This window comes from Vanessa cardui, chromosome Z (genome assembly GCF_905220365.1).
Source record: "Vanessa cardui chromosome Z, ilVanCard2.1, whole genome shotgun sequence".
NCBI lineage: Eukaryota > Metazoa > Arthropoda > Insecta > Lepidoptera > Nymphalidae > Vanessa > Vanessa cardui.
In genome coordinates this window covers 14,473,212-14,499,993 of record NC_061154.1, presented here as the reverse complement: position 1 = coordinate 14,499,993, position 26,782 = coordinate 14,473,212, and the positions used below count along the sequence as shown (strand labels likewise).

At 34.7% G+C, this 26,782-nt stretch overlaps 2 protein-coding genes across 14 annotated transcripts in view; both read right to left on the bottom strand.

Moving 5' to 3' along the window:
* Positions 1-6,635: 6,635 nt before the first annotated feature.
* On the bottom strand, positions 6,636-7,756 carry LOC124543358. The gene is made up of 2 exons (XM_047121557.1): positions 7,650-7,756; positions 6,636-7,473 (listed from the first exon to the last, which is right to left on the bottom strand). Exons 1-2 carry the CDS (start codon positions 7,659-7,661, stop codon positions 6,910-6,912), a joined length of 576 nt encoding a protein of 191 aa, XP_046977513.1. The 5' UTR covers positions 7,662-7,756; the 3' UTR covers positions 6,636-6,909.
* Positions 7,757-9,160: 1,404 nt separating this feature from the next.
* The window catches only part of LOC124543189 (basement membrane-specific heparan sulfate proteoglycan core protein), a 140,948-nt gene continuing 123,326 nt past the window's right edge, over positions 9,161-26,782 (bottom strand). For 8 of the 13 annotated variants that reach the window (XM_047121276.1, XM_047121277.1, XM_047121279.1 and 5 more), the window contains 35 exons: positions 26,505-26,723; positions 26,231-26,417; positions 25,729-26,034; positions 24,911-25,240; positions 24,310-24,526; positions 23,906-24,097; positions 23,403-23,691; positions 23,120-23,270; positions 22,797-22,977; positions 21,915-22,126; positions 21,393-21,560; positions 20,879-20,975; positions 20,682-20,784; positions 20,066-20,295; positions 19,750-19,877; positions 19,172-19,444; positions 18,843-18,989; positions 18,298-18,452; positions 17,689-17,818; positions 17,248-17,411; positions 16,944-17,151; positions 16,593-16,787; positions 16,270-16,405; positions 15,642-15,777; positions 15,217-15,386; positions 14,894-15,126; positions 14,665-14,807; positions 14,424-14,531; positions 13,754-13,852; positions 13,237-13,486; positions 12,610-12,804; positions 12,368-12,465; positions 12,132-12,249; positions 11,520-11,661; positions 9,161-10,269 (listed from right to left, as the gene is read on the bottom strand). In XM_047121276.1, coding sequence (XP_046977232.1) covers positions 10,263-10,269; positions 11,520-11,661; positions 12,132-12,249; positions 12,368-12,465; positions 12,610-12,804; positions 13,237-13,486; positions 13,754-13,852; positions 14,424-14,531; positions 14,665-14,807; positions 14,894-15,126; positions 15,217-15,386; positions 15,642-15,777; positions 16,270-16,405; positions 16,593-16,787; positions 16,944-17,151; positions 17,248-17,411; positions 17,689-17,818; positions 18,298-18,452; positions 18,843-18,989; positions 19,172-19,444; positions 19,750-19,877; positions 20,066-20,295; positions 20,682-20,784; positions 20,879-20,975; positions 21,393-21,560; positions 21,915-22,126; positions 22,797-22,977; positions 23,120-23,270; positions 23,403-23,691; positions 23,906-24,097; positions 24,310-24,526; positions 24,911-25,240; positions 25,729-26,034; positions 26,231-26,417; positions 26,505-26,723 — 6,117 coding nt within the window. In that variant the 3' untranslated portion in view covers positions 9,161-10,262. The remainder of the gene's footprint in view (positions 10,270-11,519; positions 11,662-12,131; positions 12,250-12,367; positions 12,466-12,609; positions 12,805-13,236; positions 13,487-13,753; positions 13,853-14,423; positions 14,532-14,664; positions 14,808-14,893; positions 15,127-15,216; positions 15,387-15,641; positions 15,778-16,269; positions 16,406-16,592; positions 16,788-16,943; positions 17,152-17,247; positions 17,412-17,688; positions 17,819-18,297; positions 18,453-18,842; positions 18,990-19,171; positions 19,445-19,749; positions 19,878-20,065; positions 20,296-20,681; positions 20,785-20,878; positions 20,976-21,392; positions 21,561-21,914; positions 22,127-22,796; positions 22,978-23,119; positions 23,271-23,402; positions 23,692-23,905; positions 24,098-24,309; positions 24,527-24,910; positions 25,241-25,728; positions 26,035-26,230; positions 26,418-26,504; positions 26,724-26,782) is intronic. The other 5 variants (XM_047121278.1, XM_047121281.1, XM_047121283.1 and 2 more) reach the window with 5 other exon arrangements.

Below are 26,782 nucleotides of genomic sequence, written 5' to 3'. Positions count from 1 at the left end.
AACGTTGAGGAACGAGTAATGTCTTCCGAATATTGGCTCGGAACACTGTTTTATTAAACAGACAAAATACGAATAGGCGTTGAACTATGTATATTGAATATTTTGATCGCAACGAGAGAAGCGCAACGAATGATTCTGATCATTACATGCTAGTTCGAAGTTTATTTGAATTTTTGACATTTGAAAGCAAATTTGAAACGTAATATTGTAATATATACTAATAATAATACTGGTATAAAATATTTATGAAAGGTATATGTAATTTAATCCATGCGTTTACCGCAACTGACTGCATACCGTACGAACGTGCAAACGTACCTAACGTTTCAGGTAGTTTAATTTAAGCTGAAATTAAATTATAACTAAGGCTACCCCCACTCCGAATGGAATGAGATTTACCTTGCCTTTAATGCGATAGACAATTTAACCTTACAAATAATAAATCATAATTATATGAATAAAAATGTTGTATATATAATTTACATGTCGATTATAGTTAACTAGGAAAAATTGTTTTTTTTTCTTTTTTTATGAGTCGAGATGGCCCAGTGGTTAGAACGCCTGCATCTTAACCGATGATTGCGGGTTCAAACCCAGGCAAAGACCGTTGATTCATATGCTTAATTTGTCTTTATAATTTATCTCGTGCTCAGCGGTGAAGGAAAACATCGTGAGGAAATCTGCATGTGACAAATTTCATAGAAATTCTGCCACATGTGTATTCCACCAATCCGCATTGGAACAGCGTGGTGGAATATTTCCCAAACCTTCTCCTCAAAGGGCAAGAGGCCTTTAGCCCAGCAGTGGGAATTTACGGGCTGTTGTTGTTTTATGTTTTATTTAGAAAATGTACCAGCAATAATAAAATGAACCTAGTCAAGAGAATAGTGCTTATTAGATACGTTCAATGTAATATCAAGTGTAATACTCGTACTTGCTAAATGTAATACGCTCGGATATTTTTGGAACTCATTGAATCCCGGATATGTGTAACGAACGATCTGTTCGAGTTTTATTCCGTGGAATTTTTATTATCCTTTTTCATCAGGGAATTTTTAACATATTTTATTACAAAATCAACGTGTACTTTATTAGATCATGCTTTTAGGCAGATTAGTACTTCTGAATTGTTATTTTAGAGAATTGAGAATTATATTAAACGTAAAGTCGTTTCTACCGAGAACATACAGCAAGTAAGACAGTACTTCATCAAATACTAAGTTATGACAAATCAAATAAATTTTATTAATGAAAATTCACAATGAAGCGTTTTCGTCAATATTTAAGTTTCACTTGGTGATAGGGCTTTGTGCAAACCCGTCTGGATAGATACCACCCACTCATCAGATATTCTACCGCTAAAAAACAGTACGCAGAACTGTTATATTCCGTTTTGAAGGGTGAGTGAGTCAGTGTAACTACAGGCACAAGGGACATAGTATCTTAGTTCCCGTTCCAGTAGAGTTGGTGGCGCATTGACGATGTAAGGAGTAGTTAATATTTCTTACTCTTATTGTCTATGGGTGATAGTGACTACTTGCTATCAAGTGGCCCATATACTCGTCCGCCAACCTATTATACATAAAATAAAATAAAAATTTAAGAACTGGCAGTATTTCCGATTTGTAAGGCACATTACAGCGAGAAGAAACGGCAGGAAACTCGATTTGAAATACAATATACTTAAAATATCTCCTGCATAAAAGTCAACAAGTATTGGTTTTGTTTACCCCTTTTTTATATAATCTATAAAATATGGTGATAAATATATTTTTTTTAATAATAAAATTTCTATTTTTATTTCCCTCCGCTGGACTAAGCACTCACCTGCCTTCACAAGAGAAGGTTAGGTGCATATTCCGAAACGCTCCAATGCGGAATGGTGGTTTCACATATGGCAGATTTTTTTGAAATAATTTGAAATAAGACACATGCAGGTTTCCTCACGTTTTCCTTCGCTGCCGAGCACGAGATGAATTATAAACACATGAAAATTCAGTGGTGCTTGCCTGGATATGAACGCTCAATCATCGGTTAAGAAGTTCTAACCACTGGGCCATCTGAGCAATATGTATGAGCACTATTTTTATATCATAATATCGCTTCCGAATATGAGGTAGGAAAAAAATAAATTTGAGTTAAATGTTGGTAATCAGTGAAACGTGATATTGTTATAGTACGACACAAATGAGATGTAGCATCGGAAAATGCAATGAAATAAAAAAAAACCGATTACTGCCGATTTACACGACCAATAGAAATAGTTTCCTATCGCGCCATTCGACGCTATTCGTCGCTATAGATTCTCGCAACAGAGAAAGCAAGTGCATGTTAATCGACGTGTCAAATCGACGAATATATTAGGTAATAATAGGTTGGGGAAAAAGTTTCTTCGTATTATATATGAAAATTCAAAAAGTGTTTTTTTTTATAGTTTATTTACATTTGACTAAAATATGTAGGTGCCATTTTGTTCCATAACTTTTTGCCATCTTGTTGGTAGTGACATGATCCCATTGCTGTAAAAAATTTGGGGCTTCTGATCGAAAAACTGCGACAAGTGGTTTTGGCAGTCCTCTCGTGATGTTAACCTGACACTGCCTAAAGAATTCTGCAGAGACCGAAACAGATGAAAATCTGAAGGTGCAAGGTCAGGACTATACGGCGGATGCATTAATACCTCCCAGCCAAACTCTCGTAATTTTTGTTGAGTGGCTAAAGCCTCACACATGTGAGGTCTAGCGTTGTCATGGTGAAAAACCACACCCCTTCTGTTGATCAATTCTGGCCGCTTTCTCTCAATTTCTTGCTTCAATCTCATCAATTGTTCGCAATACAGTTCTGAATCGATGGTCCTGCCGGGCGGTAACAGCTCATAATGAATGATGCCCTTCCAATCCCACCATACACACAGCATTACCTTGTTGCGAGTTAATCCGGGTTTTGCCACAGTCTGTGAAGTTTAACCGGCCTTTGACCACGATCTTTTTCGCACGTTCTTGTCTATTGTATGTGATCCACTTTTCATCACCAGTTATCAGCTTCTTCAAAAATGGTTCGGTTTCATTACGTCGTAATAAAGAATCACAAATGAGTACACGGTTCATTAGGTGTCTTTCAGTGAGTTCATGAGGCACCCATATATCGAGCTTTTTTGTGTACCCAGCTTTATTCAAATGAGTCAAAACCGTTTTGTGGTCAATTGCCAGTTCTTCAGCTACATCGTAACTACTAACATGTCGATCTTGCTCCACTTTTTCAAAAATGGCATCAATTTTGTCCGTAACAGGGCGACCAGAGCGAGATGCATCTTTGATATCAAAATTTCCGGCTTGAAAACGCTTAAACTAAACTCGCGCTACTCTCACAGATACAGCATTAGGTCCATAATCATCACAAATTTTTTTCGCGGCTTGAGTTGCATTTTTACCTTTTTTATAGTAAAATTTTAAAATGTATCGAATTTCTTCTTTATATTCACTCATTTTAACAACAACAAAAACAAATGATAAATAAAATTTTAACAAAAAGAAAAACCGACTTCAAACAAAACACTATTTTAAAACAAATGAATATGCACGAAAAAGTAATAAAAATAATTGCGTATTCAACATATTTTTTAGTCTTCCTAAGTTAAATGAAATGAAAAATATTAGACTACTTAAAAGTCGATTAACGATTATATCATGTAGTTATAATTATTGGTATATTTGGAGCCGGTGTCAGCCACGGTGCCCTTGCCCCAACAATCAAAAGAAAGAAGCGATACGAGCCCCTTGATTGATCCAGTATATTATTGTGTAAAAGGTAATTTGTAAAAAACATGTTTGTTAAAGTATTCTGGTATTGTTTTTTGATAGATATACTGTAGGGTTTTATTGGCTGACACCGACTCCAAATATAACAATAATTATAACTACATGATATAATCGTTAATCGACTTTTAAGTAGTCTAATATTTTTCATTTCATTTAACTTAGGAAGACTCTAAAAAATATGTTGAATACGCAATTATTTTTATTACTTTTTCGTGCATATTCATTTGTTTTAAAATAGTGTTTTGTTTGAAGTCGGTTTTTCTTTTTGTTAAAATTTTATTTATTTTTTGATTTTAAGTGAAGCTGATGTTGACTAACTAATTTTTTTTTAAATATGGATAGATTAAGCGTTCCGTTTATATGAGTCAGAAACTACTTCGAGGACAATTTCAAAGGAAACTTGCGAATAAAGCAAAAATAGACTTTCGAAAATGCGGATTTAATACGTCACGCGGCGTAACCTACAAGGATCCCTCGAAAGAGCTGTAATCGAACTCAGCAAAAAAACTTTGAAAAAGACCAACTATATTTCGGACATTATATGACATCACATCACATACACAAAATTTGATTAAATATAGTAAGAAATTCTGCTCCATATCGCACCCTAACTGCGAGCCGCATAGGAGTTCCATCACTACATAGTATAAAACAAAGTCGCTTTCTCTGTCCCTATATCTTTAAATCTACGCAACGGATTTTGATGCGGTTTTTTTAAAAGATAGTGTGATTCAAGGGGAAGGTTTGTGTATATAATACACGAACAATAGAGTAAAGAAACACTGATAATTTTAGAAGTTTGCGATGTGATGTCGTATATAAACAAATTCTGTAGTATATTTAGTATCAGTATTGCACCCGTGCGAAGCCGGGGTGGGTAGCTAGTTGATTATAATATTCGACTATGATAATTACATAAACATAACCACATTACGGAAGGTGACTCAAATATCCAAATAACCTATAAATAAGAGATTCGACCGAATATCGCTAACGTGCTCCTCAGAATTGTTCCGTTCCCTTCCGTTCCGTTACTTTGTCATGGATCCTGTGCTCAGAACCTTACCAAACTTTCACCAAATTACCCTTGAAGTATATATTGTATAATAAAAAAAGAATTATCAAAATTGGTTAACGTGATTTTGAGTTATTCACCTATTTGTCGCGCATATACATAACGCAAATTTAAGACTTATGTCGTTTTCACATGGATACCATCATCGGAAAAAAAAATAAAAAAAATGGGACCCCACGGGAAGCACTACCTTTCAAACAAAAAAAAAATTATCAAAATCGGTCCACCCAGTGAAAAGTTATGAGGCAACAAACATAAAAAAAAAAAAAAAAAAAAATACAGACGAATTGATAACCTCCTCCTTTTGGAAGTCGGTTGAAAATCACACAAATTCCTAATTTGAATTTGGAAGTGCCTTCTTTAAAATTAAAACTTTTTAATGATACCAAAACCAGCCAGATACAAATGGTATAGCCAAAGAGATTTTATTACAAGTTCATACATACTATATGCGAAAAGACTTTTCCCCAACCTAATATGATATTACAAGTTATTACGTTTGTGTAAAGATCATAATCACATGAGAAATAAATATTGATAATTTGGGAGAGCGTACTCAATTCGAATGTGATCGGCATTTACGAATTTTGCCGATGCTACATCTAAGTTGTGTCGTACTATACGTGTATTCACATATCACACATCACATTCTAACTCAGGAGAAATATAACATTGATATTTTGTTATGTCTGGAGGAGATCTGAAGTGTGTATATTATTTGAATATTTTTCAGATTATTCGATTGATTAAGCTTGTCAAATGCCCTTAAATCCTCTACTGCATAGTTCGCCTCCGCATTTCTAGAATCATCTCGAAATATCTCAATATTATTAAATATGTATCAGAGCTGAGATGGCCTAGTGAGCTGAGATGGCCCAGTGGTTAGAACGCGTGCATCTTAACCGATGACTAAGGGTTCAAACCCAGGCAAGCACCACTTTATATATGTGCTTAATTTGTGTTATAATTCATCTCGTTCCCGGCGGTGAAGGAAAACATCGTTAGTGAACCTGCATGTGTCTAATTTCATCGAAATTCTACCAGTCCGCATTGGAACAGCGTGGTGGAATATGTTCCAAGCCCTCTCCTTAATGGAAGAGAAGACCTTATCTCAGCAGTGGGAAATTTACAGGCTGTTACTTTACTTTTTACTTTACAGTGCTGACTTTGCTATAACACAAATATCGTTTTCAGTATAGATATATATATCATGCAGATCTATTGTATCAAACCAAACTGTTTATTATTCAATAGTTGTTACGCATGTTCTATTTTTGGATGACTATATAATTATTTAGAATGATATATTTATTTACTGATAAATACAAACCGAGGTTTCAATTTATCTATAGATAAATGTATACATTTAAATACATTTTGTTTAATGCATTTATTTTATTTATGCTTAGGCTTGTACGTTGCTACATCTAACTTGTGTCGTACTATATATACTCTTTATCAGATATGATGATATTCGAAATATACCTAGGTCTAGTCGGTCACGTTCGTAATATATTTCCTTTAAATTAAGCCTTATTAAACTTTTTGACTCTTCGACATATATTATAAATAAGTGTAAACCCATTTAGATACTCAATCGATTTTTGTTGAGCTGTTATTTATTTAGCATAAATTTTAATCCTATTTATCGGGGTTTGGTAAGGAATTCCGGGTTTTAAATGAATAAAAAAAATGTACATATATGACTATTTAGGTATATTAAATGAATAAGCGGTTCATTTAAATGAAGAATAGTACAATGTAACGTATGTACGTGTTAATATAAAAATCGTAATGCAATACACTTTAAAACGATATCGAAATAGATTTATCTATTTTGGAGCTATAAAGCCCTAGAATCTAGGCTTTATAGCTCCGTTTGACGTATGCATGAAATGTATTTGTTTATCTAGGGCCTAGATAGACAGATGCATACGTCAAACGGCGGTTTTATTTCAAACTTTGATTACAAAAAAACAATAATCTGTTTATTTTAATTGCGATAATTCGCAACAGCTACTTGTAAGGAGAATTGACTTTTTGCAACAATCTCTCGCGCAAGCCCTTTTGATTGCAATCATCCATCCAGTTAATGCATTTCTTTTCGGAATTGTAATAAATATCATTCGGTACAATTGTCACAAACGGATCTCTCAATTCTGTTTTGATAACCAAGAAGTCATTTCTTCCCTTTTTTTGTACATACGGCTTATCCAAAATGGCTGATGATTTTTTGGATAAGGCATTTATTAATTCATTTTCTACCAATTTTTCTAAATTTTCTTTCACGGATGCTTCGTCCGGACCATCAATATCTTCCTGTCGAAGCCATTTTTTAAATTGTGCTGCGCTTATCTGATCTGACAGTGCGTCATACAAAAGCTTCATTTGGCTCATGTCAGCACGTCTAGATCGTCTTTCATCGAATAAAGATTTCTCTTCCAAACGAGCCATTTTGTCCAAGATGTTAGAAAAATATTTTTGTTCTGTGTATTTAATGGATGGATCCAAATATCGTTTATTGCAATTTATTTCCGATAAATATAGCAATTCTATTACTGTTATGTAAATCAACGTTACCTAAACAAGATTGTTTAATTAGTATATATATTTCATCTTGTTTAAAGAAGACAGTCGAGTAAGGTCGAGTCTTTATGGTAATGGATCAATATTGACCATTCTAGAAACTTTTAACCATTCAAAGCCCTACAATAATATAAATTCATATGTGGAAGAATAATATGTTACAGACTTACCATAATTCTCATGTTTGATATTTCTATAATTTTACTGGTTGATTTTAATTTAATGAATAAATCAAGCGTGAGATTGTTTCATTGTTTACATCAACTCATATGAAAAGATATTAAAAAAGAATTAGTCATAAATATGGATGTAAAAATACCGGAATAGAAAATGGCGTAAAATTAATATTGTCAACCAAAAATTATCTGAACTAATAAAATTAAGTACTTCACTCCACCCCTCCTCAGCTCCACTTACTAAAACTCGTACGAATCCAGACGAGTTCACTGGTTAATATAAATACTTATAATTTCTACTAACGTCCGTGGCAATAAGAATGTAAATTTATTAGCAGATACGGTAATGTTTCAATTAAAACAGTTTAAGCAAGCAATTTCATTTTTTATACATTCCGGGTAGGTACAAGACTCCACTCCACCTGATGGTAACTGGAAGTGGAGTCCAAACGCGAAGTCGACTAGTACAGTCAGTAAGAATGGGCTGCTACGAGTCAGTAAATATCGCCCTCGCCCTGCGGTGGCCGGCCCGCAAGACGGCTCTTCACGCATCATTTAAAGACACACAGGTTATAGGAGGAGGGGAACAATTTTGATTTGTCAGATTATTTATTATTATTTTTTCACTGGACGTAGAGGTTTTATATCTATTTCATTGCTCATAAAATATAAGATATGTTGAATCGAAATACACGTAGAAAATTTAAAAAATGACTTAATTTTCATCTTTCATCAACATTGACGAGTTAAAAATTTGTGTTCTTATACTCAAAGCGTTCTTTCATAGAATATGTAATATAGGCGTGTGGGTGAATAGACCCAAACAGGCTTGCACAGAGCATTACCAAGCAAAAGTTTTTTGATGTTTAATATATTACTTTATCACGAATCTATCCCTTATTTGTTTAACTATATTTAATTATTGATTATCTTGAATTGCATATTATTTTTAATCGGCACTTTGACAATGCAACACTCTCTTGCTGCTACGGCTAGACGGTAATCATATGATGTATGATGATTACAATCAATTGTAAAATTAAAATTATATTTTCGAGTTATATAATTGCTTATACAAAAACAATTGACGACCTTCGTGGTCGAGTGATGTGTACACCGGTTTTCATGGGTACGCCACTCTGAGGTCCCCGGTTCGATTCCCGACCGAGTCGATGTAGATTACCATAAGTTTTCTATGTTGTCTTGGGTCTGGGTGTTTGTGGTACCTTCGTTACTTCTGATTTTCCATATCAGATCAGAGTAATGTATGTGATGATGTCTCACATTAATTTATTTATTTAAATCATTGCATTGAATTTTGATTGATTCCAATATTTAAAGTAATGCGTGCTTATTCAGAATGTAAAGTATCCAGGAAAAGTATTCAGTCTATGTGTCTTCTATTCAACTCACTGTGGTTAGGTTAGGTTAGTCTGGTTAACTTTTACTGATAATTAAGGTCTAATCTTATCATCTTATTACGAGGTTCAATAAAAGACGGTAAATATTTTTATACATTTTTTTTATTTTTATTAATTGCATTTGTTCATTTAGCAGCAGTACACAGATAGACAATATAACATGTAGGCAGGTTCATTGAAATAGAAATAGAGATGCGTTGAAACGATTTCATCGATATTATTAAGTTCGTGTAACGATTCGTATTTAATGCCACATTTATTCTTAGCTAAGCTACTCGTAAAACAACAAATACATTTCATGCAAATATAATTTTGTAATATCATATAAAATATGTAAAAACGGATAAACAAATCACTCGCGATATATTTAAGTTAAATGCGACCGCAGTTGATTTCACTAGAACAATATACAGAATCACTGAAATTTTACAAACAATCATTATTATCTAAATATTTAAAATTAGAATATTCGTCTTAGATAACTGGAGTACTATCTACTTAACTTAAAATAATAATAATAAAGAAAGCAAATTATATGGCAGTGGCAGAAACTAAATTAATATAGAACCAGTTTTGGCACATGACGTACGAGTTAATCGAAGGCTTTGCAGGTCCCCGAATCATTCGAAAATTGGATAGTGACTGTGAAACTGAACAAAGGTATTGCTTTAGTATTTGATATTACAAAGCTCGATAAGCAAAAATTAATTAAAAAAAAAGTTAATATTTTCCTAACTACGTTTATATTCAAATTTTATGGCACCATATACATCGCTCTACAGGGAAGAGCACCCGTGTGGTAGGAGATACTGTCCTGTAAAATGTCCATTCGAAATTTGAATCTGATTTAAGGTATAATATAGTTTATTATTACAATAACATTTCAAGTTACTTAAGTAATCTAAGCTAGCAGTATTGTCCTCAATGGTGAAGTTACCTTAATACTAAATACGAGGGTATATTTTAATAAAGTCCCTACCAAATCTCGTAACAAGTTCATAAGCCGTAACATTTTATATTATTTATTTATTAAAGAAAAAAATTAAATCGTTTCTGATTTGTGTTGAATGTTAATAACTTCTGCCTTAAATTTTATCAATTGACATATTCGCTTGGAACTTGAAATTTACGTAGAGAGATTATAATACGTTCCTTCGATGTGGTGTGCTCGACTGAACTGAGAAGTTCATTGGCTGGAATTAAAAAAGAAATCATTAGTGAGCATAACTGATAAAGAAAACATTTTAATGCAAACGAGTATATATAACAGTATCATTGACGTCTCAATCTTGAAAAAAAATGTTACTTCAAAAACATGAATAATATAAATTAAAGCTTTATTATTATTAGATGAAATTACTGTCTCTCTCATTTTATTATATAGACTTTCAATTTCAAAATTCCAAATAAAAATCATTCTTCCTGTGTTATTCTATTACACGCATCCAGGTTTCTTAACGGAGTTTTCTTTCATTACATATCGCTATATTTATGATAAATTGCAAACACGAATAAATCACAAAAACAAGATATTAGCTTTACACATACATCTTCCAAAATTACCTTTCATTTCATTATTCATTAAAACTAAAGACTTTAATTCGAAAAAATAAGTCACTACAGAGCATTTAATATATATTTTATAAGTTATTAATTATTTTTAAATTGTTACATATGTATCTAAATAGCATCTAAAAAGAACAACATGTAGTAAGTATACGTACCATTGCTTAATTAACAGTAAAGAGTTAACCGATCAAGCCGCTGTGTAGATAAATACATATTATAAAGCTGAATAGGGACGGCACTAAGGCGAATGGAATGGGTCTATTGTTGGAATTAAAATGGTATCTAGGTGGGGGTGATTCGAAAACATCAATTTCTTCAAAGAAAGGATATACATCTGGGAACATGGAGCTAGGTATCCGAGCAGCGTGGAATAAATGGTTTAATTTGAGAAATATGTTAGTAAACAGCTAATAAATTTATGTTAGATATGCTTGTAAAAAACAGCTACGGTTTGAAATGTATGAATCTTGTGTAATTTTATACACCCTGTATGCAATGTATTCATTAAATGTATGTTATATAATCTATTGTAATATATATTTTTTTATTATTGTATAAACTAATCTATTTTTGAAATCTTTTAATATATTTGACAACGATAAAGCATGCTGAAGTAACTTATCTATTTGTTAATAAATATGTTTTCAAGTATCTATTATGTTAAAAAAATTATGTTTACGGTGCAAAATCACCTATGTAAAAATTTAGATTCATATTAGTCGTTATTTGATTCATGAAATTATTGCTTATAAATATTTGTTATTAACCACAGAAAGTGTATAAGAATAAAATAATGGTTACACTATTGGGCTATATATAAATAATTGTTACATACGACCCTTTGTAATAAGAGTACATTACGTTGTATGCTCACTTTTTGCAAGGCTGGGTATTCCTACCCGCCACCGCTACCTTGCCGAGGGTAACACTGCGCTCTCCCTTAAACTCTACTTGCTCTATACAACCCACGAGGCCTGGGTACTTATGCTGCGTATTTAGATAATCTGGAATACCACCTAGGACAAAAAGCATAAAATCTTAGAATACATCTTGCGTTTCGTATTAGATCATATAAAGAAACATCGTATAGTGTCAACTACTTTACAATTTCTTAGAGTTTTAATTTTGGTTCCTTAGTTGTTTACATAAAAAAAAAAACAAAATCAAAATAAACTTTATTCAAGTAGGCTTTTACAAGCACTTTTGAATCGTCATTTTAAAATTAATGAAGCTACCACCGGTTCGGAAAGTAGATTCTACCGAGAAGAACCGGCAAGAAACTCAGTAGTTACTCTTTTTTGACATTTAAAAAATACAAAGTCATGTTAATAGCCAAAACAAGTAATTTGTAGATGTTGTTTCTATTTAAGTTTGTGTTTAATAAATGTGACGCATTAAGGATTTCTATAAACTTTTCGAGATCAATGATTGATTCGCTACTACGAATTATTTGATGTATTTTAAATATATAGTTGATAATCCATACCGATATATATGTTTGAATCAGCGTTCATAACATTCGAGATGCCGTTGGTCATCGCAGTCTTCGTTTTCGATCCAACAGTCAGTTCGACGCGGTTGTCGTCGTAAATTTTCGCAAACACCTATTCGGATGAATCATTCGATTACAAATTATTCTATTTACATTTATTTGGGAATAAAATATTTAAATAAATTTAAATTAAAAAAAAATCTATGGTTATTATAAGCTATTAATCTTACTTCGTGTCGTTCGTCGTCATTAACGAGTACGTCATCAACGGAAAGGATGTTCCTGCCGCTTCCTAAGTCCCATTCCATTACCACAACTCCTCTCTCCACTAAAAAAAAAACAAATGAATCATCAAATATAATATCATTAACCAGTACCAAAAATATAGTCAAAATTAAAGCAAGAATGACTTGCTTTGAATCATAGTGACTCAATAATGGCTTTCAATTTTGATGAAAGTTTATAACAGTACCTCTAAGCATGATGTAATCGCCTCCGTATGAGAGTTGAGCTTCTTTCTGGTATAGAAGAACTCCATCGTTGTAGGTATGGAAAGCCAGCGCAATCAACTCCGGTTCAACTTCTAGTTGATCGTAACGCAAGTAATTCGCCGGTAATTCCAGATAGCCGTTTCCGTTGAATCCAACGCTTTGGAATAATTCTAAGGCTGTAAAGTCGTAAAAGAATTACGTTAATATCATTTCATTTAACTAATTCGTTATTTTTTTATAAAATTATGACCATTACTATTCGTCGGATGTAAGTTTAATTTCTGATTATTTATAAGAAATATTAGAAAATATTCATTAATAAATAAATAATAAATAAATATGAGACAACATCACATACATTACTCTGATCCCAATTTAAGTAGCTAAAGCACTTGTGTTATGGAAATCAGAAGTAGCGACGGTACAAGTACAAGACAACATAAAAAACTAATGGTAATCTACATAGACTCGGCCAGGAATCGAACCCGGGACCTCAGAGTGGCGTACCCATGAAAACCGTTGTACACACCACTTGACCATGGAGGCCGTCAAAATTCATTAATTTTAGATTTTTCGTTTAACCCTCTTAAACAATGGTATATACTAACGCATTTGACAGTTAGATCCAGCAAAACCAAGCGGACAGTCGCAAGTGTAGTTCATCCTGGTGCTACGGTCAGTCTTGCAGGTACCACCGTTCCTGCAGGGCGACACCGAGCAGGGGTCTCCGAGAGGTCTACGGCTTGGGACTCTAGTTTCGCAGTAAAGTCCGCTGAAGCCAAGGGGACAAGTGCAGGCTGTCATGTCGGATGATGGGCAGTAGCCGCCGTTACGGCATTGTGAGCAGATACTCTCGGTCTAAATGAAATATAATTGGTAAAGTATTTGACATTTTCATATCCATTTTGCTTAAAATTGATACTCGATAAGTGATGATAATTATGACATTCAGATAATGGTTTATTGCTATTCTAGATATACCTATCTGGAGTCAATTGTGTAACAAAATAATAAAATATTTATGACAGATAGATGTTCACAATATAAGCTTTTTAGTCTTTCAGATAAGAAAGATCTTTAATTAATCAATCAGATTACATATTTTTATGAGTGACTTTTACTTACTTCCGGGATGTCTCCGCGATCATAGTTGACACATTCCTGTACATTAGCGGCTTGGATTGATGCGTTGGTTAGATCCAAAGTATCGCCGTGGAGAGTAACCTGAAACATATTTATCTAAATATATTTTCTTTCGAGTATTTTTGGACAAACATTCTACAACATAAACTAGCTGCTAAAAATTGGTTCAAAATATATTCTACCGATAAGAACTTTCAAGGAGATCAGTCGTTATCAATTTTTAAATATAAATCTGACTCGTATACAATTAAACAGCGTTTAAGTCATAAGAATAGTAAAACTATTCTAGTTGACACGCAACAACAACTTAAACTAAAACTAAGGCCTGTTCTCCTTTTGTAGAAAAACATTGATATTCCAATACGCTGCTCTATTCAAGGCTTTCATTTAACCTATACAGGTTTATAATTGTCACAAGCATAAGTTGAGCAATTGTTTAAAGCTATTTTGTCCAGACTTTTAAAACAATTTTCGTTGGTTAAAATATTTTCTAACCTTTCTGGATAAATTATTTAGGTATATTTTCCTAAATTAATGGAATATGTTCCAAACCTTCTTTTCAAAGGGAGAGGGCCTTAGCCCAACTGTGGGAAATTGAAAGGCTGTTGTTGTAGTGATACACAATGTTGATTTAAATGCGTGAGAAACATACGTCTTTGATGCATCCACTGAAACCGCCGGTGACGCCAGTGTTGTTGTTCAGGACTATCGAATCATCGTCGACTCCTCCGACGAACATTGATGTTTCGAAATTGAGATCCTAAAAGATTTTATCAATAATTAATATATTAATTTTATCACAGTTAAGATACATAAATACGTACAGTCCGTGTAATATTTAAATGAAACTAGGTTTGTTTATACTTCTATTTATTTAAATGAGTTTATTTTACCTTAGCTGAAGCTAATTTGGCTTCATAGCTGCTGGTCATGTCTATCTTCAAGGACACAACAAGTCCAACGCGAGCGATGTTCACATCAGTCCATTCATTGGGTGCCAGGGTATTGTTACTAATAAGGACGATTGGTGTGTTACCTTAAAAAAAAGTTATGTTAATAAATTTTTAAATTATATAATTTATTTCTCTTAATGAAGATTAATGTCATTTATGTTTTGCTCACCATCTCCAAGGTCGTAGCGGAATTCGAGCCTGCCATCGTGTACGGCCAAGGAAGTGAATCCTCCGTACCCACGAGCCGATTGTGCACAGTACATGATGATACCGTCCGTGACGGGTGCCTTAGGTCTGATCTTCATCGACATGCGCAGGAACCGGGAGGTCTTCGGTGGTTTTATTGCTAAGTAAGCACTGCCAGCGAATGCTGGGTACGCAATGTTCTGTTTTACTTCACAACTGAAAATATATATTAATATCATTATTTGATTTATCTTTTAAAAAGGTATAGAATATACTTGAATATCATAATTTTAGTAAAAGTCTTACTTTTTCCCGGTGTAGGTGACAGGACACGTGCATTTGTAGCCGTCGATTGTGTCGGTGCACTTTCCAAGTCCACAAAGACCGGGACGGCACGCTTCACCGGGACGGTCGCAGTTCAGTCCCGCATAACCAGCGGGACAGAGACACGTGTAACCGCGTTCATTGCGGGCCTCCTAATTAACAATAACGTTTTATTGTAATAAATACTTTATTTACAAAATTACTTTAAAGCAATAACACTGTCTGTTTAAACAAAGACATAATATTTACATTCTATTAAACAATAATCAACCCTATGAAAGCACGTTTTGATAGTACAATTAATGTCATCTCGCTGTATGGAACAAATTTAAGAGTTCTCACAAATGTGTGAAGTCACTCACTTCACTTTCATCTTATTTTATTTGCAAACGGTTCACTTTACTTACTTGGCATACACCATTATTGAGACAGAGATTGGGAGTGCAGGAGTTGCAATCCATCACGTTATACATGTCGATGCTGTCCGCCATGATGTTCTTTTCTTCCTTGCCGAGGATAAGCATGCTGACGCAGCCGATGAAGCTAAAAATGTATATAGGAATTAAAAGATAATCTACTGATATTTTTATTGTAAATAATTCGGATCTTGAATTTTGTACAGTTGAAAAATATCTGCGTCCCTTGTACTTTGAATAATGTGTATAGTAAGACACAAATTATATGTAGCATCGGAAAATGTAATGGAATGAAAATAAAACCGATTAACCCGATTTACACAACCAATAGAAATAGCTCCCTATCGCGCCATTCGACGCTATTCGTCGCTATAGATTCACGCGTCAGAGAAAGCAAGTGCATGTAAATCGACGCGTCAAATTGACGAATATATTAGGTCATATGATATTACAAGTTATTACGTTTGTGCAAAGATCATATTCGCGTGAGAAATAAATATTGATAATTTTGGATAGCGTACTTAATTCGGATGTAATCGGGTTTTACGAATTTTGCCGATGCGACATCTAAGTTGTGTCGTACTATACTTTACCTACAAACTATATTGACTGTGCTTACCTTGGAGCATTCTCGAGTTCGGGTGGACGTTGGGCTGGTGCACCACCGACGTACAGATTCGCATACAAATCTAGTACCTCGTATTGATTCGATGATTCCGCTACGAACGGCCCAGTATTATCGACGTCCATTGTTACTGAAATTATATATATTTTTAATATCCACAACAACTAAAATAAGTATAAGCATATATTAATTATTATTTTTTTTGCTTGATAAATGTATGTCATAATATAAAACCTATAAGGGATATATATTTCGAGGACCAGACCTGATGTAAATTGATACGTTATTGGAAAAATATATAATAAATAGACGTTTACCTTTAGAACCACTTCTGCTCAGACGAATGGTATGCCATGCGTTCAGCTGCAATGGCCGGTCACCCGTAACAATCAAAGGAGATGACGTGTCAAACTTAAGTGTGAACTCTGGCACTCCTTCGACTAGCTGAAGGATCAAGTTGTCTCCGGTACCGTTTTTATTTTGACTGTTATATAGGATAATTCCGTTCGGATCTGGAACAATAAGAACAGTATGTGAGATTGACGAAATATAGAAATCGAAAATGAATTTATTGAGTTCATGTTGTCTGAGCTATAATTAAAAATACGTTTGTAAATCAATTGAAAAAATAAATCACTGAAAATAGATTACGCAATAAGGGTACATACCTGATGGTTTGAAGGAGATCTCAATGTCAAATTGCATGTAGGCATCCTTGAGTGTCGGTAAAGCCAGCCAACTGTCGCCATTAAACTTGGGCACTACGCCGACAATACGTAAGGTGGCACGTGTTTCTACTCTCGCGCGGTTATTGGTTACCCTGCATATGTATGTCCCGGCGTCCGCTTCCGACACGCTCTCCAAACTTAGGATGCGCTAAATTTTAACAAAATCATGGTTAAACAAATCTATTAACAAATATATTTTGCGTGATTTACATAAATTGTCATTTTCATATAAAATGATCGTTACCTCGTTTTGCCTAACGCCAGGAGGAAGCTGAGAGTATTCTCGTCTCCACTCGATGGAAACAGGTTCTTCCAGGTTGTGATTGCACGGCATTTCGACTATGTCACCCAAACGAGCGGTGTATGTCGTATCTCTATCGCCTACTGGGTAAGAAGCTTCATTTTGTCCTGCGAATTTAGTTATTTCAATATCAATGACTGTTTTCTTAGATATTTCATATTTGGTACAACTGATTCTGGTAAAGTTGTTATATGTGGTAGTTTATATTCGGCAGGATGTATTACATACATACATAATTGTATAATATGTCACTAACTATTGAGTTTCTTTCCGGACCTCATTCTGAACTGGTGGAAGCTTACTTAATGTAGCTAAACGACGATTCAAAAGTGCTTGTAAATAGCCACTTGAGTAAAGTATATGATGTGATGATGATATAAGTACCTGGGATGACTTCAAGAGTGAAATTGTCGTAAGAAACACGTCCATAGCGATCTTGACCGATACATCTATAGACATCAGCGTCGGACTCCTGTACTCCTGGTATGAGAAGCATTGCTCCATCGCCGTAGACCTAGTTGTGAAAAACAAATATTTAAAAGATGTACTCATAACTTAATGTTTGAACTTTAATTTCTGTTTATACTAATGCGAAGTTTTAATAGTATGTCATTTGAAAAAACCCTGTTTTAAAATAACAAATGTGACTAAAACTTTGATTTCTCGCTATAAGGAAAAGGTATGTGTTTTGGTAGTTCAGATTAGGTTAGGCTTTTTTAAAACAATCTTTCCAATATCGACTGAGGTGTGCCCTTGTTAGATTTTTCTATTATGAAACTGAATGTTTAATTTTTAGCCGGCATATTTTCATGTAAAAACAGCATTATTCTTAGCTAGTTTTATATCAAACTACCAGTGCTACTTAAAGTGTAACAGAACACCAGACAATGTAAAATTCTAATTACTAGGAAATATGGAAAATTTTGAATTACTTCATTCGTTTTAATAGTTTATTATTTACTTTCAAATTAAAATGTCTCTGATCATACTCACTCTTGATTCAACGTATTGCTTTGTTTTGAACCTTTCCCATGAAACTCTAATATCCCTTGATCTCATTCTACATGTGACTTCGACCTTATCCCCAACTCTATACGGTCTTCGGGGCTGATCGATAGCAACAAGTCCCAAAGATTCAACACGGGTTCCTGTAACATATTTAATACTATAAGTCTACGCTTCCTAATTTGTTAACTATTACCATGACCAGTCTAAAAAATATATTATTTTAGAAAACTCCTTCAAACCAATATTGATGCACCGAAAAAATTGTAAAAACTGTTCATACATAAACATGCAAAGCTAGGGAATAGTTAGTTAAAGAAGACCGTGAGTCACACATAAGGATTTTTTTCGCTTCGTTATATTATTCACAGAATTATGAATAATTTAGCAACATGTATTCTCATTATTACACCTCTATTATTATTCTTGCCGGATATTTGCTACTTATTCTGTTTGTGTTGTTTTTTACGACACAATCGAAAAGAGACAGCACAAGGGACATACACCTGAAAATACGCTAAATGCAAATTTACCAGTTGTATAATTTGAATCCGATAACATTGTACAGCTTAACTCATCACTCGAATCCTGGCAGTCTGGGTAATCGTCGCATACAAATTCAAAGTTTATACAATTTCTGCCATCGTTGCATTTGAACTGTGTCTCCAAGCACTCATTGCCTTTACGTAAATAAAAATAATAAGCTAATAATTTCTCAAATAAATATAATATAATATCACTACTACTAGGCACAACGAATACGAACAATAAAACCCAAAAGCATGCCAAGGTTATAATTAATCAAGCATAGCGTTAAAACAAACGTGAAAGTTGAGTGCTATCACAACCGACTCGCACTGACCCTCGATGTGGAGATTGATGTAATTGCTAATCTGTCTGCCGTAAATGTCGGTAATGAGGCAAACGTAGAGGCCGCTGTCGGTTTTCTGGGCGAGTCTGATGAAAAGGGACCCATCGCTCTTCTGAATAACTGATCTGGGGAGTTGGTTGCCGTCCTTGGTCCAGCGGATGGTTTGCCTCGGCAGCGTAACATTGCAGCTGAGATTGACGGCGGAGCCCACGTGCGCGGTCTGTTCGTTATCGCGAGACACCGAAGTCGCCCGATCCGTCTCTTCTATGAATGGTTTTTAATACATGCACAAGACTGTACCTCATACACATTCAGTGGTAAAGTAGCAATGTTAAACATTCGATGTTTTATTTATGTTACGTGATTTGCGTGATTCGGATTCCCACAGCATGGCAAATTATAACAGGTGCGCAAAATAATTACGTTGAGTGCGACCTGTACATTTGTGAAACTAAGCGATTTCGAATCAATGTGTGTATTTTAAATACAGTTACAACATCTTCTACGTGCTCGTTGTTGCACTTAAATATTTATGTGATCAAGCAAGTTTGACATTATCGCGTACTTACCGCTGACTCTAACTTCGGCGATGGCAGATGCGTTCGCGACTCTATTTCTCGCAAAACATTCGTACTCTCCGGCATCTTCGATCTCGATTTTGTGGAATATCAACGTACGATCTCGGACCTCAACTCGCCTAAAATTGTAATGCGGTTAATCTTTGATACGGTTTTATAATAACAGATGAAGAATTAGAATATAATATGAATTTAAATTAATTGAAATATTCGTATTTTTTTTGAGATATTGATCAAGTGTGATCAATTTCAAAAGGATGAAATATATAATAAAAGTTTTTATAATGTTAAATGAATGAAATATAACCTTGAAAACATTGAATATTTCGATCTCCATATTACGTCAATGATGTCATCGCCTTCGACAAAGCATTCCACGGTAGGCGACTGTCCAGGGTGAACGGTCTGGGTGGCAGGGTTCAGAGTAATGGTGGGTGGTGCTACAACTTGGAGACTCGTCCTTGCTGATTGTTGAGCTTCTCCAGTCGGACGATAGTACAAAGTGCATTCGTATACATTGGCATCACTTTTGGATGTCTGTATTGAAAATAAAATGTATGAACAAACAGCCTCGAGAGTAATGTAAATTATAAAGAATTTCACAAGACAGACACTATTGAACTTCGGTAAAAGTGGGGGCGGTGACAAGCCTATAAATATATAGTAAGTACATAGCCTTTACTATTTTGGGATTTACTAAGCAAACGTTGTTTCAATGCTTGTTAGTATAAACATGTGGCAGATCTGATACATTCAGGCTTTTGCACAAAGATTTCCATTAAATACAAAATTTAGTGGAGCTAGCCCGGATTTAAATTCGCACTTTCAATTGAACACTAGGATGCCGACATGGCTTATGACTATAAATATAACCTGCCTGATGCTTTTTATGCACCTACGCAAATATTTGTTTATATACGTACATTTCTAATGATCAGCTCATTGCCTACTTGCATGGCATTGCTTTGCAAAGGATTTCCGTCAGCGCGAGTCCAGACTACGTCGAATTCGTCTGAAGCGTTACAACTGAAGAAAATAATACAGTAATAATAAGTATTAATGAATTTTCATAATGTCCCAGTTTTGTCATTATTTTTTTCAGATAAAAGAATCCCCTCACCTAATTCGACTTTCCTGGCCTTCGATGACTACCATATCCTTCGGCTGCACATCGTACGAGGAATCGCCTTCGCCAATTCCATTGTCTCCACTGCTTTCTGTTTCATAAAAAAATTACGCATGTTTATAAATTCGTTGACGTGGGATCATATAATATGATCTATACATACTAATCATTAAATCATACATTAAGAAAGTTTTTTTAAACAAAAAAAATATTTAAAAATAATACAAAAAATACTTTTAATATAATATTTCACTGGCAGATAACTGATATCAGTTATCTGCCAGTGGAAGTCCTGTCAAAATCTCCCCAGCCATTCCAGAGATTAGCCGGAACAAACAGACAGAGAGACAGACAAAAATTAAAAAAAAAAAAGTTTTTTTTTGTATATGCATTGGGTAAAAAGGCTATTTTAATTTTATAAACAGACACAATTTTATTATATGTATGGACAAAATAAGATTGACAAATTAAGACATACAAAAAATAAAATAAAAAAACATATATATACCAATTAGGCCACCATCACCTCTGTCTACACGGATGACAAATTGCTCTTCGATGGTTCCAGCGGCAGAGGTCGCCGTGCAAATGTAGTCGCCGTCGTCGTTTGCATTTTGAATATTAAGCACCGCTATCCGTGGGGAGGGAGGTACTAACAGACGTAAGTCTGAGCCCGCTGGAAGCAAACAAATATCTTATCATATACGGTTACATAACAACATATGATACCTAGACTATATAAATCATATTATTAATAATTATTTTTTTTTATGATTATTAACTCATATTAATATTTTTTGTTATAAAAAAAGCTTAGCCGCAAAAACAAAGCTTGACACACAACCCAAACGAAAATATTTTAACTAAATCAATCAGCTTAATTTAGTTTTTTTATCAAACGAGACACACTAAATTAAACTTCATAATTGAAAGTCAAGAGTATTAAGTTATTGTAATATATCTATGACATCACGTTACCTATCGTTTGATTATTTAGGTAATATGTATCTAATAAAAACCTAAAACTTACATTTAATAGAAACTTCTGGTTCAGGGTATCCATCAGCACGACATTCAACATTGACTCTGTCTCCTCTAAAAACTTGGATGTAGTTGTTAGGTGTTATGGTGATCACCGGTGGTGAGCGCACTTTGATGGTAGCGCTGGCACTCGAGGAGCCGGCGTCATTAGTCGCGGTACAGGTGTACTCGCCTTCATCGTTTACTTCAACGTTAAGGAATCTAAAAAGATTGTTTCATATTTTAAGATCGTTTTTGAAATTACCACACAAGCGTTATACGAAATTTCAAGGTACAAATATCCATGACGACTTACATTATTAAAAACTATTTATAATAAATTCAGTTATAAGGAATATTACCCATAACACTAGAAGACCTTTCCCTCCCCACCGGAATATGACTATACTACAAATTGTTGCTTGACGGAAGAATATGTGTTGACTAGCCATCAGGTAAGTTTAGACCTACCCATCTGGGTAGGTCTACAATCTTTTAGATTTAAAGTGTGAGTGTGTGCAAAGTGTTTTAACGTGCAACTAACTGTTTTAAATATTTAATAAAATTTGGTTCATTATTTAATTGTTAAAAGTTATGAATATGGTGGAATCAAAAGCCCCACGTTTATGACGCGGTTTGGTTGTGACAAGATGGTCTGCCGTTTATATATTGTCAGTTTTCAAAGATATGAGACGTCAAGGACAACAGTAACGAGTTATAACTGAGGTATAAAATTTCAGTTGATAGGAGGCCTTTTCTTCAGACTCATCTGAAGTGGTACCACTCTACCACCATACAGCGACACTTTCTAATTTATATTCAGGTTTCAAGGGTAAGCGAGCTATTACGATTGCATCGGAGACGGAAAGTTAGTTAGTCTTATTTAACTGACCTCAATTTATTATTTTGTTGTATCTGCACGTGATGTGAGAATGGTCTTCCGCCGTTTCTGTCCCAAGTGACAACTGGTGGTGGTATACCACCATTTACGTAACAATGCAGTTCGTATTGGCTTCCGAGCGTCACTGAGTTTTCGCCCTGAGGGTAGATGTCAACTCGAGGTGCTTCACGACCTGGTAAAATTGGTACAAAAAAACTTTATGGCTTGCGATATCAGCAGATTTTCGCTTAACGAACTTGTCGACCTTCTATGTTATATTATACGGCCTATTTTGTATTTGTTATTATTAATAATACAATATAATAATAACTTACGTTCAATTTCAACGTATATGTAGCTACTGACAACAGTCCTGCCGTCGACGTTTCCTTCGCAGAGGTAGTATCCTGCGTCACTGTCTTGCGCATTGGTAATGACTAGAGTGTTGTCTCTTTGACTCGTACCTGGCCCAAACCTTTCTTGATACTATAAAACAATTATTTATTTGAGATAACTCTAAATACCATGACGAAATAATATATTTTTTTATAATATGTAACGATATAAAGTTTGACTTTATGTCAAACTAAATATGTTATACTATGTATATTATCTTACCTTAGTCCATTTAATAAGGGGCAACGGATATCCTTGTGGACTACATTCGATAGTACCACTACCACCGGTCGGTATCTTCAGCTGATTGACAGAGAGCGTAATGTTTGATGTTTCTGCAGGTGAAGGTGTTCTGTTGGGAATGACTTTCAGTACGACCAGCTCAGGGTTTATGTTAATGTACGGGGTGGTCTGACAAATGTAGACACCATCGTTCTCGGGAACCGATAATTCAACGTAAAGGACTCCGTTCTCAGCGCGTACGTTAGGCAGGAAGTTATTTCCGTCTTGTCTGAAATTAAACAGTTATTATTTAATTAATAAACTAGAATGAGACGAGATATCCCAGTGGTAAGAACGCGTACACCTTAATCGATGATTTCAAATTCAAATCCAGGCCAGCACGACCAAACTTTAATGTGCTTGATTTGTGTTTATTATTCATCTCGTGCTCGGCGGCGAAAGAAAACATATTATAAAAAACGTACATTGGTACATTATATTACCTGATCCAGTCTATAGTTCCAGGTGGTATGTTAGCTGTTCCAGTACATACAACTCGAGTACTCTGTCCCTCGTCAATGGTGATCGATGATGACGAAACTGTAAGTTTCTGCTTCGGCGGTCTAGATGGCTTTGGTCTCACCGTTACAATAGCGGTGCGGTCAGTTGAGCCAGCCGAATTAGATGCGATACATCTAAAGTAAAAAATATATGTAATTTCTAGATGAAATGTTGTATATGTCATTCATAAATGTCATATTCCTCATACAATAAAAATAACAGACTATCTCGTGTTTTAATTTAACTATTATCCGAGAATTGTAAGTAGGATTTCTAAATCTGGAGCGAAGGGATGCTATTTAATAAACTCGAAGGACTTTTTTAGTAATTAAATCAAACGACTAACCTGTATTCACCAGAGTCTTCAACATTGGCGTCGTCTATGATAAGCAAGGCATCATAGGTTACCGTGGAACGAGGCAGTGGCCGGTTAGCGACCCTCTGCCAAGTGATCCTCGGTGCCGGATTGCCAGTGGTCGCACAAGTGAGCTCAATCCTGTCTCCTTCATAGTACTCCTTAACTGATGGACTTATTGACACAGTTGGTAATGTCATTTCATTCACTGAAATTATATAATAAAATTATGTTTCTTTTTATCATTTCTTAGATTTAATAACTAAGATGTTATGCCCCTTGTGACAATAGTTCCATTGGCTCACAGATATTTCAATTCATAAATAATAAGTATGACGGTAGGTGGGTGCCGCTAGATCACATGAGTGGACGGTATCTATTCTTACGACCTTGTACAAATCCTTACCATCAATATAGTTACTAGTAACTTTGCTGTTTAAATATTACAAAATTACCTTTTGCATAAAATATCCAATCAGGTACGACTATTCCAATAAAGTAAGCATGTAAATTAATAAAATGAAACCAATAAGTAAAATGGATTCAATTATTTTCAATTTAATAAAAAAAATAAATTAATAAAATGGCATACCTGGTACTTTAAGAGTAGCGATGGCTTGACCCGTCGAGATACCGTCACTAGTCTGACAAATGTATTTTCCACTGTCAGATACTTGCAAGTTCATAATCAGTAATAATCCAGTATTTGTATCTATTTGGTGCCTGCCTTGTGGCAAGTACCCATCAGCCTTATACCAGTTGACTTGTAGAGGGTTTGTGGTCATTCGACTTTGAGCCTGGCATGTGAAGTTGACCGTGCTTCCTACTTTCTGAATCTTGATAGTTGGGCTTGTGATCTTCACTACAACAGTGCTTTGAGGTGGAGGTTGTGGTCTGGTGCTGGTCTCGATTGGCTCACCACCTATAATTACATATTAATCAACATTAGTAAAGCTTCATACAATATGATGTAAGAAAGCATTTTAGCAATTATTTTCCATTATTTTTTTTTTACTGAATATGAAAATTTTAAGCAAATAATTTAAATATTGTATCAATAAATTATAATCAGAGTAAGCTTGATGTAATAGCGACAGTTACAAATTGTGGAAATAGCATCGACGACACAGTGGCTTCCAATTACGACGACTTTACTGACACATTACAAAGTTACGCTTTAAACAGAACGAATAACATATTTAAATTGGTTATGATTTACATACGGAACAAATAACTGAAAATGAACGGAACGGCACGGTATTAGTATTCTGCTTTCCTAACATTGAATCTTGTCAACGTTGTTCGACAGGAGTATCACATACGAATATGAAATATCGATAAAGCGAGACGGTATTAGCTGAAACACACAGCTGGACAATGATTGTACCAAACCTTGTCGGTCAAGACTACCTTTTTCTGGTAAAGTGGTAGATAATACCCCTAATGTGAATCCATTAGCAGTTATCGTTCGACATTCGTAAACCTCTCCCTGTCTTTTTGTATTCCAATGGGTATGCCATACGTGTTCACCAAGCCAACCATCTTTGGTAAGTCTCGATTCAGTATAACTTTTTCCGGGTTGAATCGCACGTCCCTCGAAGTAAAATTGAATGCTCAAGGGCTCAGGTGCCCTGTACTTGCATGTAAACGTAACTTGAACTACAGACCACATTGGATATTTGTCGTGAATAGTGGGGTGGAGTTCCATGATTAGGCCTAATGGTCATAAAATTAATTAAGTACATAATGTCTATTCTTCGTTCTAAGTTATTAAATTTACTGTAATTTAATGTTAAGCGATTTATTTATTTTTTGAAATTGGTTTCCATTGGGAAATGTACTGAAAATTTGGTAAAGACACCTAAAATTTTACAATAAATAACTGGAATAATTGACCGGTCTTGTAACTTACCAACAGTGGAGCAATCAGGTCCGGTGAATGGTAGTCGGCAGTTGCAAACGACTTCGTCGTAACTAACCAGCTTGCAGTCGTGGCCATTGCAGTTACACGGTCTGCAGTATCCAGTCCTGTCCTTATAGAAACCAGCATCACAGTTCTCACAACTAGTGCCAGTGTAACCTTCTGGGCACATGCATACCTATAAAAATATGAAAGTAATATTATTTTCTGATAAAGCAATATTATTGTTTAATATAAGTATGTGACAGTTATTATTTCAAGCTACCTCAACACCCTTAGCTGCTGGGGCTGCAGCGTCATAACTCTCGACAGCAGTATCCATAGAAACATCAGCAATTGCAGTAGATGTAATATTTTCAGCAATCGTAGCTCTGACTAACACTCTTTTCAGGTTCCTCAGCACAGACATAAATTCATCACGACTAGCCGCTTCGGGTGAGTTCATTTTGTACCAGTTGGTCTCACGTAATGGAACTTGATAGCTCTGTAAAGAATAATTTTGCATTTTAATAGTGTTGTATTTTATTATTTAGCTATACAGTA